Source organism: Doryrhamphus excisus, linkage group LG9, assembly GCF_037039965.1.
Source record: "Doryrhamphus excisus strain RoL-2023G ecotype Guam linkage group LG9, RoL_Dexc_Guam_v1.1, whole genome shotgun sequence".
Lineage (NCBI taxonomy): Eukaryota > Metazoa > Chordata > Actinopteri > Syngnathiformes > Syngnathidae > Doryrhamphus > Doryrhamphus excisus.
Window position 1 is genome coordinate 253304 of NC_136365.1, and position 16736 is coordinate 270039.

General features: G+C 44.9%; 1 protein-coding gene across 2 annotated transcripts in view; it reads left to right on the plus strand.

The window, feature by feature from the left end:
• The window catches only part of LOC131122743 (endonuclease V-like), a 29715-nt gene extending 24133 nt beyond the window's left edge, over positions 1-5582 (plus strand). For both annotated transcript variants that reach the window (XM_058065408.2, XM_058065409.2), the window contains one exon: positions 5318-5582. In XM_058065408.2, coding sequence (XP_057921391.2) covers positions 5318-5328 — 11 coding nt within the window. In that variant the 3' untranslated portion in view covers positions 5329-5582. The remainder of the gene's footprint in view (positions 1-5317) is intronic.
• The last annotated feature ends 11154 nt before the right edge of the window (positions 5583-16736 follow it).

The window sequence follows — 16736 nt, forward strand, 5'->3', positions numbered from 1 at the left end:
TTCCTTGCCTGCACTCGCTAAATGCGGACTTACGTATCTGGAAGTCCTCGGGAGCACTTGCGAGTGTGACCAATCATGGAGGTGCAGAATCTGGAAGATCTAGAGAGCTTTCTGTGCTGGTTATCGCCTGTTGCTGTAGTTCAATTCCACCCTCGGCCATCTCTGTGTGGAGTTTGCATGTTCTCTCCGGGTACTCCGGTTTCCTCCCACATTCCAAAAACATGCTAGGTTAATTGGCCACTCCAAATTGTCCATAGGTATGAATGTGAGTGTGAATGGTTGTTTGTCTATATGTGCCCTGGGATTGGCTGGCCACCAGTCCAGGGTGGACCCCGCCTCTCGCTTGAAGACAGCTGGGATAGGCTCCAGCACCCCTGTGACCCTTGTGAGGATAAGCGGTAGAAAATGAATGAATGAATGAATGAATGAATGAATGAATGAATGAATGAATGAATGAAGTAAAAAGCCTGCATTGTCCATTGTCATTGAGGAGAACAGCTCGGTCCCGTCGTGAGTTCTGGTCCTGCAATGCTCCACACAGGACACATTGATGGTGGTGCATAGATTGTACCGCTTGTCGGAGCAGTTCTCTTTTTTCTGACAGGACTCAATGGAGGGATGCCCCCCCCCCCCCCCCCCGTATCAGCTGTCCAACGTCAAGTATCACAAAACCGAAAAAGTCTTTCTGTTGTTCAATGTCATGGAGGCATTTCTCTCACGTTGCTTTTTCCCCATCGATTACTCTTACCTGCACAGGATGTTTGCCATCAATCATCCCGTCCAGGGTGTGTGTGTGTGTGTGTGTGGCGGTGGCGGTGGGGGTGGGGGTGGGGGGGTCGTGCTTGGTTATAGTTGGTGAGCAGCTGCTCTGAAGCGGAAATAAGGAGAGCCAACGAGACAGACTGGCTTTTCACTACTCAGTTTTTAGAATTCCACACTCGTCGGTGGCCATGTTGGAATCAACCAAGGAGGCCAGTTTAGTGGACAGTGAAGCCCCACAAGAGCTGAGCTCAGCATTTCAAAACAGTGAGTGGAAATGACCCGTATCTTTTCAGCATACACCAACATCTGTGCTTCACACTTTTACTGCACGTCATCGGGCGGCCATTGGCAAACTGCAGCCCGCGGGCGGATAGGGGGCATGCCAACAGGCAAACTCGCCATTTTCCTGGGGCCCTTGAGAGACCAGGTATTGGGCATTCACGATGTAATCATGAAACAACAATGTAGTAAGCCCCCCATGGGGACTGTCCCATCACGGCCATCTGCAGTCGCTGCTGTCTGCGTCAATCAGCGCGAGACGCCAGGTTTGTTTGTTTATCGGACACCAATTATGACATTTTCAATGTGCATGGATGGTGTGGGGGCCCCATGAATTCCTTGCTTTGAGCCCCCAAGGACCCTTGCCCCGCCACCGTCTGCGAGCCATATATGTCCCAACTGTTCCTAATTATTTTATTATATAACACAGAAGTTATTTTCAGTTCGATTTTGAAAAACAAAGTCAAAATAATTCCAACATTTTCTGAAACTTTCCAGTGATCGTTCCAACAGATCGTTATCGTAATCCAAGGGACTCATGGAAGCAGGGCTCGACAATAACGATGTACCGATGGCCCGGGGCAAGTTAAAACAAAATTCGGGCAAGTAAATCTAATCAGTGATATTCCCGTCGGGCAAGTGCACTTTGGCATGCCATACTGCCAAGAGTTTTTTTTAAAGCGGTTCTTGTTGGGTGTTGGTAAAACACGGACTGCGTAATTCCGGTGGTAATTTGCAAAGCAATCCTTGCAATGGACCAATCAGAATCGTTTATTTAGACCGCGGTCCGTAATCCACAGTCCGTGTTTTACCCACACCCGTTGTTCGCGATCAACCAATCAGCGATCGTTTGACTACGAAAACATCCATCATGGCGTCGCTGCCAACATCGTCTAATTCTGAAGGAAACAGCAAAAAGTGATGAACCTCTATCGTTGCATGGTTTTTATTTCCAAGGCAGCATGAAAAACAACTTACTGGCCTGTTGCAGACTTAACTAACTAGCTGGGCGCACGGCAATCGAACTTCTCCTTTTTTCCCTCTCGTTCCTTTTCTTTGGTCCCAAAACGCCCGCTCCAAGACCGCGAGCTGAACATGACTGCCCCCCAGCGTCCATGCATGAAACTACAGCCCGGAATACAACACACACGCAACGCTACAGTATTATTTATTTTATTATTTTATTTATTTGAGATTCTCATGTGATGCCACAAAAAATTACATGATATCATTATGGCAGTCTTTTCATTTTACATGGGGCAAGTTCGGGCAAGTAGTTCTCACCTTAAGGATTCCCTATGGGCAAGTCATTTTGGTTTTTAATGTAGAGCCCTGGGAACGATTGTGATGATGGGCAAACTTCCCCCAAAATGTGGATGGTTAGAGCTGTGGACTAGAAGTGTTGTTAGCTTCAATACCGTCAGACCGCCCGTTTAGAACGTCAACTTGATCACTGCAGTTCCATTTGCAACTTTAGGTAGACCTCAGGAGAAAACAAGGGACACACACACTTGGGTTCTCTCACTGACCCCCTCTACCATCATTACCATCATTACCATCATTACCATCATTCATCCTGCTGGCAGAGTGAAGTGTGAGGCAGATGATCGGCAGTGACGCCCCCCCCCAAGATCTATAGCTCTCCTGTCTGCAGCGGTAGAGAAAATAGGGGAATATTGCTCATGTTTATGGCTGCGTTAGTGTGTGTGTCCTCGTCTTATGGACTTCAGTGATGCATGAAGCCGACCAGCATGGTGAAGCATCTCACAACTTTTGTGTACTGTTCCAGAAAATGTGCTGACGTCTGCTTTGTGTACATACGGTGGAACCCGCTTAAGTTGAGTGATACACACTCGGCTTCAATGTCATGAAAGGCCTTCAAATGTGTGCTTTCTTCGTCCTATCAATCGTAGAACGTTGCACAAATGTGACAGCTGATTGGGCATGCCGCTGGTGGATTTGTCATCATTCTGAGCACGCTCATGCCGAGTGTTTAGCATCATCTCCTAAGGACAATAGCTGACTTAACTAAAGCACCACATATACCTGAAGTAACCCTGACATTGGAGGTTAGGAAGAAAGCAAAACATATCAGTCCCACCTATGTCCTCAACCACAATACTCTACTATTATTACTATTACTACAGTAATACACGCACAAATGGAAAAAATATATATTATTTCTTATTTCTTATGGGAAAAATGTATTTGGTTGGAGTGCTGTTTCAGTCAGACCTTCTGGAACAGATGAATGATGCTAACCATACATTTCTACATGTCGTAGCTCTCCAAACTTATGTGGCTAATAAGACAGGAAGCGCTGTAGTTCCTGTCTCCTGTTCGCGTATTAGACTAATGGCCGCTGTCTCATCGGATAAGAGGCCTAGAAAATGCACGGATGGATGGACGCTGACTAATCTAATAGTTCCACATGTGTGATGGACTTGGCGTGTCAGGAGCATGAAAGCAGAACAGTGTAGTCCGGCGTTCACTCTCAGGCTCTGACAGGTAAGAAGAGTTAATTGCACACCCGACTTCTGAACGCGGACGCTTTACTCGTACGTATCGTTACTTTTACACGCCTCCTGAGCAGCTTCGTCAAACGATACGCTAACTTGGACCTCTCATTATGTCATAAAAGTTCTTGGACGGGTTAAGCCTTTTACTACACAGTATGGCAGAGAATCAAGCTTATTGAGTAAAGTAAGGTTTGCTTAAGCAGCATGTTATGTAATGGAGTAATGCTCCAGCTCAAGACAGTGGGAATTATTTTTGTACTCTCCATTAGAATTAGTGTGTAAACGTCCATTGTTTGTAATTACCGCTGTCTTTCTTCCGTGCATCATCATATTTCATTAAAAACAAAGTAGAATTGCCTACTAGCATCCCTACCGCTAATGAGTTGAGTCATGAGCCATGAAGCACCATCGTACCGTGTGCTACGTTCAGAAAATACCCGTCACCATTAGTCTTGAAATAACAGCCTTCCTCAAGGAAATCTTGGTGGTCCAAATATGTTAGAGGCCGTCACATGAATGAGGCCACGTTTAATAATCACCATCTTCTCTGGCTTAAGTAGTCTGTAGTTTTGGATGGAGCACACCAGGACGCTGGCAAAATAGGAATAGAAATGAGAATAGAGTATATTCATCATGACATGATCATCAGTGCTGTGTTGGGCACCGCATGTTTGTCCGTTTACGTGTTTTACTACATTCCCAACAGCAGACTTTAAAGACAAAAGACGGATGGTCTTTGGGCTTTGGCTTCTCCGTCATACTGTGACTAAGACCTTAGCACCCTTTTTTCCATTTTTACATTTGTTGCCAATATCGATGACTTGCTTTTTTGTTGCCTCAGTGGTAAACACCTCTGCCCGAGGAAGGCCTACAAAATGGTGTTCAATTCATTCATCATATATTTGGCAATTGCCAGTATTATTCATTTGGATGCTAATCATAACTCTGTATGTTGTTAAGTGCAACTATACGGGACCAATAATGAGATAATAATAATAATGTTCAGTCTTTTTATGAAATTGTTGCAATTTGCAATATGCCCCACGCATACTATGTTTGACACCAGTACACGTTTATGAGATTATGTTTGCCAGTGGCCAATGTGTTTATTTCACAATACGATCATGTCCCACCCTGACTTGCATCAAAGGCCACCGAACAAGGAGACAAACCGTCGCTGCATAATCAGCAGCCGCAGCACAGAGTATCTGCATTGAATAACTCTTAGCTCCCTGCAGCCGTAACGCTTCCTTTCCCCCGTCAGTGATCCAAGGTCTGCCCCTCTTATATGATGTCCACCGCTGCTATGACAACTTCTATCCTTTTAGTGGCCATTTGACACAGTGACAGCTGATGATGATGATGATGATTACAGCTTCCTTCCTCGAGGCTTTCCTGATCTCCAACTCCGCTTGCCGCTGTTTATTGCCTCTGTAGTGCAAGAAAGTCCTGGGTGGCCGTGGGGTGCCCCAAACTATCTGGACTGGATTAGACAGCCGCATTGTTGGGAGTGATGATGGGGGCCGCTAATGGCCTCTTGTTTGTGATGCGGGCGGGGGCACACACACAAACAACGGCACCGCCACGGTGTTCCGCTTAGCACCTTTTAGAAGATCCCGTGTGTGCTAAACAATGACCTGCTGGTTTTTGGTGTTTAGTGGAGATACTTTGCGTGTCTGCAGAGGCACTAAATGTGCTCTTGTTTTACCGATAAAAGCTTTCCATGACTTCTGCTTCTCTCTATGCTTTTTTTTCAGGAACTGAATGAGACGGCAAAAGAACTGTGAAACTTTGAAGATCAGCAGCTTGTGTGTGTTGGTGAGAAAGTACGCTGCAGTTTTCCTGAGCTGTGAAAAGTGCAGGTAATATCTGAGCAAATATGGTCAGATAACTTTTTATGCACTCACCCTACATTTAGCGGGGATGTGGGTCAGACTGACTCTTTTTAGATACTGTTCTCATTACCTTTTTGGGTCAGTCAGACTTTTGCACCGGGCGCCTTTTAAATAAATAATAAATGTCTCGTCGTCTATAAATACCTGTGGATGTGTTGTCGGCAGGGGCACGGACAGGAATTGTGGACCCCACAGACCGCTGTTGTCACTACATCTTCATGGTCTTTCACAGGGGCCCTTGGAATGGTCCTAACTTATTTCGCCTAGACGGGGGTCCTGGTTGAAGGACCTTTTAAAATACTTGAAGTTGGTGTGGAACCAATGGGTAGAGTAGTTGGTGAGGAACCAACGAGTAGAGTAGTTGGCGAGGAACCAACGAGTAGAGTAGTTGGCGAGGAACCAACGGGTAGAGTAGTTGGTGAGGAACCAATGAGTAGAGTAGTTAGTGAGGAACTAAGGTACATTACTTTAGAGTAGTTGGTGAGGAACCAATGGGTAGAGTAGTTGGTGAGGAACCAATGAGTAGAGTAGTTGGTGAGGAACCAATGAGTAGAGTAGTTGGTGAGGAACCAATGGGTAGAGTAGTTGGTGAGGAACCAATGGATAGAGTAGTTGGTGAGGAACCAACGAGTAGAGTAGTTGTTAATGAGTAATGTTAATGTTCCGTGTTGAAATGATCAGTGTAATGTGCTGCAGGCCAATAAACAAGCAAGCTGTGGGCAGCAAATGGCCCCCGGGCCGCCCTTTGGACACAGGTGGAATAACTAGTAATGAGACATATTGCGTCTAATGTGTCACCTGCGGGGTACTTTTCAAATGAGTCAGACTTGGCAGCTGGTAGCCCTCTGCCACGCGGGCCCGTTCAGGCGGGCGGAAGCTGAGGACAAGGTGGAAAGTGAGCTGACTCTGCGGGGATGACATCCAGAAATAGACGTGGTCAGATGGGGCAGTATTGATCAGTGGGAGGGGTCGGGGATCCGCATACTGGGGCCAATGTCAGAGGCAATAGATTAGTCATAGTAAACATAATAATAATAAAAATAATAACAGTAAACATAATAATAATAAACATAATAATAATAATAATAATAATAATAATAATAAAGACAATAATAATAAAGACAATAATAATAAAGATAATAATAATAAAGATAATAATAATAAAGATAATAATGGGCACGATGACTGAACACAACAAACCAACCAACTTATATAAGATATGCCTTTATTCGTCCCTCAGTGGGGAAATTTGTAGCTCTCTTGATTGGCGTTTAGGAAAATGTGGGCATCCCTTGACGTTCTCATTCCTATGACATGTTATAAGTTGGATTTAATACGCATTGTACAGCAGAGATGAGCAAACTGTGGCCCGTGGGCCACACCAGGCCCACAAAAGGTGATTTAATACTTGGTGGGGAAACCCTTGCTGGCAAGCTCAGAACTTTCTGTTTCTTGTAGTTGGTCACCAGGATTGCCCACGTCCCAGGGGGGATTTTAGTCAGAAAAATGTTGCCACCTCCATGTTTGACAGATGGTGTTGACAGATGGCTCATCTTCACCACTTCTCTGCCTCTTCTTTGCCTCACGACCAAGAGCGACGTGTTTCCTCTCATGTGACCACATCACATTCTCCCGAGCCTTCAAACTTCAAGAGGCAAGATTTGTTACGAATGCTTTTCCTGGCGACTGTGCTGCCAACTCCCTTGATATCAGGAACCCATCGTGTCTTCACCTGGCCCGGTCCCTCATCTTTCTTATCCTTACCTCACCCAATATACGTATATATATGTATATATAGTATATATATATATATATGTATATATATATGCCTGCTAACAGCACCGAGGGAATACAAGGGAAAAAAAAACCTCATCTTGATAAGGACGACCTTCTGTGGTCTTAAATCAAGCCATCATAAAGGTGACAGCACAATAATGTTGTTTAGAGAGTAGCGTACCAATGGAAATGTGAGGAAGACGTCCATGTGAATTGTGTTGTCCTTGTTTTCCTCCCACCTTGTTATTGATGCGCCTCTTCATCCTCGCAGCACGATGCTCATGCTGTGTATCTATCGGGTGGGAATCTATTCGTCTTGTCACCGCTTGCATCTCCTGCCTGTCTATATTCATAGCCAGCTTCTTCTTGGCTCGCATTCAGCTGCTGAATCATCACTTTGACTCTCTTCCTGTCTAACACACACGCAGCGCCCAAACATCCGTCATTTCCACACATCCATACAGCAAAGAGGAAGAAGAATTAGTTAATATTGAGCTTCTTAAGGTATCCAATCGAGACACTTGGGTTCACCAACGCTGACTACAACTGCGGTGCCAACACAAAATAGCAGCACAACATGAACATAGGCGCAACATACATAGGGCCACTACACACGTAACCTTGTACAGTACTACTATACATGCTGGGACTCAGCATCACTCCCATTTTAGGGGTGGGACAAAACCTCTTTATCTCCAACTATTGTCATATTAAACCTCATGGACCCTATGGATTATGGATACTTGCTGCAGACTATTCCAAACAGCTACATGTTTTGATCTGACAAATCTCAAGTAACTTTGATCAAATGTAGACGGACGACAGCGTCTGCTTGGCGGCAGCAATTCAACTCCAATGGAAAAAAAACAGCCATGCATCACTCGCTGGCACTGGGGACAACGAGTTAGGGTGGATTGCAAGGTTTACGTAAAGCACTTGATGTGGGCTTCCAATAGTGCCGCTTCCATATTACGTGGATTGCACTGGTCTACAAGCAAAAGGCTTCCAGAAGAAAAGTAGTGACAATTTTCTTGGTTTAGATCATAAAGCAAAAGTAAGTCAGATAGACTACAGTTTCCAAGGTGCAGTATTGGCTCAAATAGGGCAAACCGGTAGTTTATCAGAATGTACAGTTTGTCTACAAGCAACCGCTTCTATCTGAACGCCTGTCTGCACATTCCAAGACCTAAATCTTTTGGTTTTAATTGCAGAAATCTCTCTCGGAGGTGGACAAAATGGCGTCATGTCGAGACATTTCATGAACATGTTTCAAGTTTATTGGAAACTACCATGTAGATAATTATAAGCAGCTGGCGGAAAGCCGCCAGAAGTACGCTAAAGCCCTCGACTGCAATATGTCACTGAAGATACACTTTTTGCATTGTTATCTCGATAGAGCGGCGTTAGCATTCATAGTAGCGATGCCATGGTTCACGGTCTGATTGGCTCCTGGCTGCCCCGTTCCCGCCAGACAGCTTTTCTCTAAAACACCCCAAACTTACATCGTCATGACTGGGACCTTTATTTTTGACAGTCTCTTCAGGTGCACCCATGTTTATATACGCCTCAATACACAGCGTGCAACATGTCATGTGATGAAGGTGTGAGTCCTGTTATGAATATGAATATGCATTGAAGAACTTGATATTGACCTAATTACACACGTTGCTGCTGTTTCTGGCTGTAGGCAAGGCAGGTGTGTGTGTGTTAGGGAGAGTATATGAATATTGGAGGAGGAGTAGGAGTTTAATAAGGCATTTATGTTCTTTCTCTCCCAGGGGGCCACATCGAGGGGCAAGGAACTGGCCTCCATGAATGGCAGATTTGGGCCAATTAAGCTCAAATTGAAACATTGACTCCACACAACTCTTACACACACACACACACACACACACACACTGGCATGGTTTGACAACACCTGGTAGATACACCCTTCCGTTCCGTCATACACCAACATTTGCCTTCTGTTCCACGTCGGAGGCACTAAAGCAGATATGCCTGTTTTTTTACTGCACACGTTCACTGCAGCCTGTCTCACTGGCAACACTCACTTCCACTGCAGCGCCGCCTTTTTTCATCCTTCCAGCGTGTTCCTTATCTCACCGGGGAAGCCTGGATTCCGAGCAGCGGAAAGCTTCTATGGAGGAATATTCATGATGGCTACATTACAAACTCCATGCCGCACATTCACTGGTCCCTGGGCTGCACGGTGGCTGACGTGGTGGCTTTGTGTGTCTTCAAGGGTCTTCTAACGCTGAAGCAGATGGTGTAGTACATGAGATGAGAGATTCTTTTGTTTATTTTGATTGGGCGTTTTGTCACAAACACGCTCGCCTTTCCACATTAGACACGAAAGACAACAACCGCAACACACAAACGTTCAATCCAGATTCAGGCTCGTTCAATTATTCATGGCGCTATTGCAGCGAGAGAGAGCAATGGAGGCGGCAGTCAGGCAAAGGAAGGTGTTTTAAGGAAGGGATCATTAGGCATGGAATATGTTCATGTCCTTGGTGCCCCCGTGGACTGTTTGACTGCTAGTGATGTCCTTATTCCCAAAATCATTGTCTCTCCCTTTTCCGACACTAATATGTAAAGTCCCAGTTTACATGCTGCATGCCCCCGCCATGCTCGTGTGATTTTGGTCATTTGGTTCATTTAGCTGTGTGGGTGGAGGAGGACAATCGTCAATCAATCATCAATCAATCATCAATCAAACAATCCAACTGTAAAATGTAGACAGTAAGTCATCACTGCTAAGGAATTAGGATGAATGGAGATGCTCCATGTTGGCTTTTTAATGATGTCTGACAAATACATATTGTCCACCACTTCATTCTCAAATCTAAGATGGCCACCCCGGCATGATTGAAGGTAAAATGTTTATTTGAATGAATCAGTGCTGCAATGCAGGATAAGGCAGGATAAGCACAAAGATCAGTCAAAGGATGAAAGACAACCCAAAGACAGCACACCTGAAGTAACAGAGGCCTGTCAGTCAAACTCAAAGCAGGTGCAAGTGATGAACATGAAGCATGTTGGCAAGGTGGGGAATTATTTCAAAATAAGAGTTAAACACAATGCTTCCTTTTCTTGCTTCAATTCAGCTTTCTTTTTCATGCTTGTATACAGTAAGTGTGGTGACTGCAAGTACTATATATACATGTACATTAAATATGCTCAAAACAAGTAGCTAGCCAAAACACGGGATAGCTGAAAGCTACATCACATCATCAAGTTTCCAAACACATTCAAATAGTAATTCAGGAACATTTAAGATTGCTATTTGAAGTACTTTTTACTGATAGATACTCACAAAGACGGACGTTTCCCAAGGCTCAAACATTTTAGAAGAAACGCAGCTCGTTTTTGAGCTTTTCACATTTTCTTTCTGCCTTTGCTAGCTTGTTCTGCACCAAGAGAAGGAAAAACGTCAAAGATTGTCGAATCGTGAGAAGAGAACTCTGTGACAGCTGTCACTCATACGAAGATGTCTCACTCTTCACTTTTCAACTGAAACTTTTTAACCATTTTTAACATATTTATTGGCCAACTATGAACCCAATTACACATTTTAATTCAACTCAGAAACCACAGGAAACCACTGTCTTTGGCCCAAAGACAGGACGGAGGGTACGAGGCTTCAGGTCAGATGTATGAAGGCGTACGGAACCACTGTTCTAGAATATTCTGCCATTTTTGAAATCATTAAATCTGTAGAGTTTTATTGTATTCGTACAACATGAATATGTAGCATGAGTTTGGCTGCTGGTTAGTCAAACATGTTCCCTCCCGCGGGCTTGTTTTCTTCTCTAACGAATGTCAGACCCCCCCACCCCTCCGACCCCCCACCCCCCTCCTGGTGTAAGGCTCCTCTTTTCTCCACCTTATTCTCATATTCTCTCTGAGCTTGTGTCGTCACCAATTGACCACTGACCTTGAACTCTCCATTCCCCCTTGGGAGGTTACATCATCTTGTTTGCAGTTCAGTACAGTGGAGGAATTCCCTCAAAAGTACAAGTATATAAGTATAAATATATACATTACTAGCATGAGGCCCACCTCCAACCTCGATACAGGAATTCCCTCAAAAGTACAAGTATATAAGTATAAATATATACATTACTAGCATGAGGCCCACCTCCAACCTCGATACAGGAATTCCCTCAAAAGTACAAGTATATAAGTATAAATATATACATTACTAGCATGAGGCCCACCTCCAACCTCGATACAGGAATTCCCTCAAAAGTACAAGTATATAAGTATAAATATATACATTACTAGCATGAGGCCCACCTCCAACCTCGATACAGGAATTCCCTCAAAAGTACAAGTATATAAGTATAAATATATACATTACTAGCATGAGGCCCACCTCCAACCTCGATACCACCCTTGGTATTGATACTGGAAATGTAGTCAGTGGATTCTTACACGTTCTCCCTTGTGGAAGTTATGTCAATGCAGCCCACCGCTGTGTGTAGACAGCACCCCACCGCCCACCCCCTGAGGAGCCCCCCCCCCCCCCACACACACACATTATGTACTGATATGAGATGTAACTTGTTCCCTGAGGAGAGAAGTGAGGGCGACAGAGAGATCTGCATGCAGCAGGCGGTAACACGACAAAGTTAAAATCGTAAGAATCTGCAGGGAATGTGGGACGACGAGCAGGCGAGGAGGCGAGGAGGCGAGGAGGCGAGGAGGCGAGCAGGCGAGCAGACGTGCTGTGAGAATAAAAAAGGAGCCCACAGCTGCCCAAGTCCAACTCACACAAAGACAAATAAAGTAGGAGAAGAATGTGAGAAGAAATGACTAATACTATCTAACAGTGGTTTTCCAACGCCCCAGTTTCTATTTACTGTGTTCCCTCGCACCCTCAGTAGCCAACTTCATTTTTTACAATTATTATATACACTTGATATACTGCTTTCTCACGTTTATTTCTTGTTGGAACACTCGAAAAACGTCACACCATCGTTTTTAGTGATCAACCTAAAGGTTGGACACAAGAAATGATCACAGATATTTCACTCCTGTGACCGTGCCGTTTCCGTTCTGGCGCCGTTCCGCTGCACTGTAGCGTTTTTGTATCCTTGTTAAAACACAATGCTGCGGTGCTCCTGTTTTTTTCCTCAGTTCTTATAAACTGTCTGGTTATCCAATCCAATCCACTTTATTTATAGAGCACATTTATAAACAGGTGCTGCACAGACTAGTAAAATAAAAAGTAAAAAAACAAGACAAAACAAATCAAGAAGCAAAGCAATAAAAGTATAAAAGAATAAAAGCAATTCAAATAAAAAGAAAGAACTAAAAGACTCAGGACCATACGACTAACTCCGAGTTAAAAGCCAGAGAATAAAAGTGGCTTTTAAGACGAGACTTAAAGCTTTCGATGTCGGGGGCCTTTTTTACTTGGGAGGGGGGAGAGCTCCATAGCTTGGGGCCAACCCCAGAAAAGGCTCGGTCTCCCCTGGTCTTAAGTCTCGTCTTGGGCACCACAAGTTGGAGCTGGCCCTCGGACCTCAGTGACCACGCTGGAGAGTAAATTTGGATGAGGTCCGAGATGTATTTGGGGGCCGTTTGGTTACCATCCACCATCGTACATAACAATCTGTTGTACTGTAGTTTGACCCCCTGCTGCATCGGATCTTGTGGTAGTCACAAAGATTTGGACCCAACTCCCAGCATGGTATCCCTCAGGTGTGTATGCACGTTCTTGTTGGCTTGTGGGCCAAAGTGGGAACGTTATCAGCTGTTTGCAAGGTTCTGATAGCTCCCACTTTGTGATCCAGTGGGTGGTGTAAGTCAAAAGTAGGTATTGGTCGGTGTACAGACAACTGCAACAGAGGGGGAACTAATTAGGTTAAAAGTGTCGGCAGCGCGTTCCTGTGCCAAGTCCCTGCCCCCCCCCCACCCCCCCTTCTAACATCACCCTTGAGGAAAGAAAAGATGAGCAAAGATGAAAACATCGTAATCCTGCCAGCAGACAAGGCGAGTGTTGATTTCACTGGTCTACAAGCTCCCGGGACAAAAGTCGGGACATTTTTTCTTGGTTTCGATCACCAACAAAGACAAAGTGTGTCAGAAGTGCAGATTGGCTATACTGTAGTTTCCAAGGTTATACTGGTTCCCAGTATTGGGTCCAAGTAGTAGAAGCCAAAAAGTGTCATTCAAATACTGAATGATAGGAAAATTCCTCTTGTGGGTCACACATCTTGCAGATTGTACTCTTATTGTGTGGATAGAAAATACTGTCGCTTTTTTGTTGAGAGGATGACAAGATGGAGGATCAACAGTCAAACAATCAACAAGTGGAGGAAGTGTGTCTAAACTCTGCTGTCTTGGCTCCGTCGCTGGTCAGGTATTGGTTTGCATTGTGGAGGGGTTTATGCAGCTTTCCCACCAGCATTGAGTTGGAGCTCCACTTCCTCTGGCGCGTTGACTGCTTGTACTTAATGACCAAAGAAATGCATGACGTGTGTACGCATCAAAAGGCTACGCTGCTGCACACTAAACTCCTCCCTGCTCTTCCACGTCCTTTCCAGTATCCGACACCTTTAAAGTGGAATGGGCTAACATGAGGTGTTTGACACAGCTCTTATATCGGATCTCATTCAATTCTGCACATTGGAGTCAATCATTTGCAATGCATGAGAACATTTTTTATGCAAATTCGGTTGCCGTGCAGATTATACTTTCATATCTGTGACATTATGATATGTTTGCAGCATCCTATCCTCTTCTGAAGTGACTTCCCTGCTTGACGGACACATTCCCATTGCACAGGGGGGTGATAAATGTGATGAGGGCTGCAGCTGACCCCCCCCCCCTTCCTCAGAGATCCCCCACATTATTCCCTCATGTCCCATTCCTGGGCTTCAGCCATGCATATTTCAGTGAGGATCCAGCAAGGGAGTGAGTGGCAGTAGGTGAGGGCACGGCATATTAATAAATCAAAGCAAAATGGTGTGGAGGGATTTTATGCTGAGTGGGCACTTATGGAAGTAAGCACATGGAAGGCCCGAGTCACACGTGTCTTCTTGGGCCAAAACCAATCCAATCTAGGTCATTTTAGCTTTGTTTTGGAGCTGACAAAGCAAATGAGTGTCATATCTAATAATATATGTCGTGATAATGAATTACTTATCATATTTACCCTCAACCCTTCTTTAGCAAAATGCTGGCACTTGCAACTTTCTTTGGCTCCTTTTTGGGTTACTTTGTCGCTGTGATCTAAAGATGAATCGGCGTAACCGTGTTAGTTAGCCAAGAACTACACAGTTCAAAAACCACTGGTGATGTCATCAATGAGTGACGGAGGACCATGACTTCCTGTTTTGGTTTTTATGACGACAGTACCAGGCTGATGTGAAAGGATGTTTCCACCCCAAAACATTCCCGGGTGGACAGGCCCTAAGGCTGGGAGGAAGTGAGGGGCCGCAGCACCACTCTTGTCCATTCCTGTACTTTTCACAGGTACTTTCCCTTGTAGTACTGGCAAACTGAACAACATCCAGATTGTTCATGTTGATATCAGTACATAATAACCCCCCACTACTCCTCTAGGGTGGGAAGGACAAGGGGGGGGGGACAAGTTGCGGCCAACGATGACAAAATCCCTGAATCAGCATTTGTAATTACGGCCAAGTGAAACCTTTCTTCTAGTTTCTATACTGCTTTCATGCCAGGATTCGTCTACTGTATTTATGAAGCTATTGTGTGTGAAAATGATGACAGCCCATATATACTGTACTTGTGGGGGGGGGGGGGGGGGGGGGTTGTGTGACAGACTCTGTGTGATTTGCACGCGGGAAAAGATGACAGAAGCCGTCCATCAGCCGCTGGCCTCAGCATGAGCACAAATACATACTCATCTCAAAACAGATAAACAGCATAATTACACAATTCCCTGTGGCGACATGAAGAGCATCTGTCATTCCGTGTTCTTGGAATGTATGGACCAATGCACGTGCACGTTTAGCTCATCCAGCTGCATCACTTCCACCATTTGCATATCCAACATCTGTAGACAGATTTATAAGAGACATTAGATGTTTACCGACCACTCCCGGGTAATAAAGCAGATACAATGAAGACAACGTCTTGGCAAACCAGTTTATGAGGCCGCAGTAGCTCAGTTCTCAGGGATTTGGGCTGCTGCTAGTTCTTATTGAGTAACCCTTGAGCAAGTCTCAGATCAGGTACGTGGCCACAAAGAACCGAAGAGGATAAGCAGCAGACTACTAACATCATCCATCCTTGTTCAGCTCATTTATGTTGGGTACGTCTTTTTCTAGCAAGCCCAGGGTTCAAATCCTATTTGCGCTACCTCTATGTGTCCACAAGATCGTTGTTGTAAGAACACGCAGGTTGCAAAAAAAAGGAAGGATGTGTTTTATTCCTCCTCCTAAATCAGCATTTGATTGAATGTCTTTGACATCCGTCTGCTGTTTGTTGATTTATTGACTTTTCCCACCTCAGCTTGAGGAGGGATCTCTCCCAGGACTTGGACACTCCGTCACACTCCAGCTGCTGATGTTTAAGGTCTATGAAGACCACGGAGACCAGTGTAGGATGCATACAGGGAGGAATGTTAAACATTCCTTGAACCAGCCTAGACCGTACTTGTTAGAGGATCCCTAGGTTAGTCCTGAAAGGAAGGATCAGGGGTTAGGTTTAGGTTTATGGTTCCTGCGGAGTAGCTTCCTTGGACCAGCCTAGACCGTACTTGTTAGAGGATCCCTAGGTTAGTCCTGAAAGGAAGGATCAGGGGTTAGGTTTAGGTTTATGGTTCCTGCGGAGTAGCTTCCTTGGACCAGCCTAGACCGTACTTGTTAGAGGATCCCTAGGTTAGTCCTGAAAGGAAGGATCAGGGGTTAGGGTTAGGTTTATGGTTCCTGCGGAGTAGCTTCCTTGGACCAGCCTAGACCGTACTTGTTAGAGGATCCCTAGGTTAGTCCTGAAAGGAAGGATCAGGGGTTAGGGTTAGGTTTATGGTTCCTGCGGAGTAGCTTCCTTGGACCAGCCTAGACCGTACTTGTTAGAGGATCCCTAGGTTAGTCCTGAAAGGAAGGATCAGGGGTTAGGTTTAGGTTTATGGTTCCTGCGGAGTAGCTTCCTGCTGCGACCTATATCCAGTTGGCCGAAGTTCGAGTTCATCTGTCAGTTGCTAACATGGTCGTGTTTTGCCTGGGACATGTTAGCTACACAGACTTTAATACCACAGGATTCATTTCAATAACATCTAAATATGTGCCTACTATGTGTACTACACAAGTACCACACAAGGTACCACACAAGGTACCACACAAGGTACTTGTGTAGCACGGTTTTTGTATGATTCGTTTTTTCTATTGCAATTTTTGGTTTGGTACCCTGCCGTGCAGCCTGAAAAGGAAGGAATGTTCAGGAAAACAAATAGCCGTCAGACGGAAGGAGGATAGCAGAAGGAAGTAGCTAGCTGGACGGGATGGCATAATCCAGGGGGGAAGAGCTT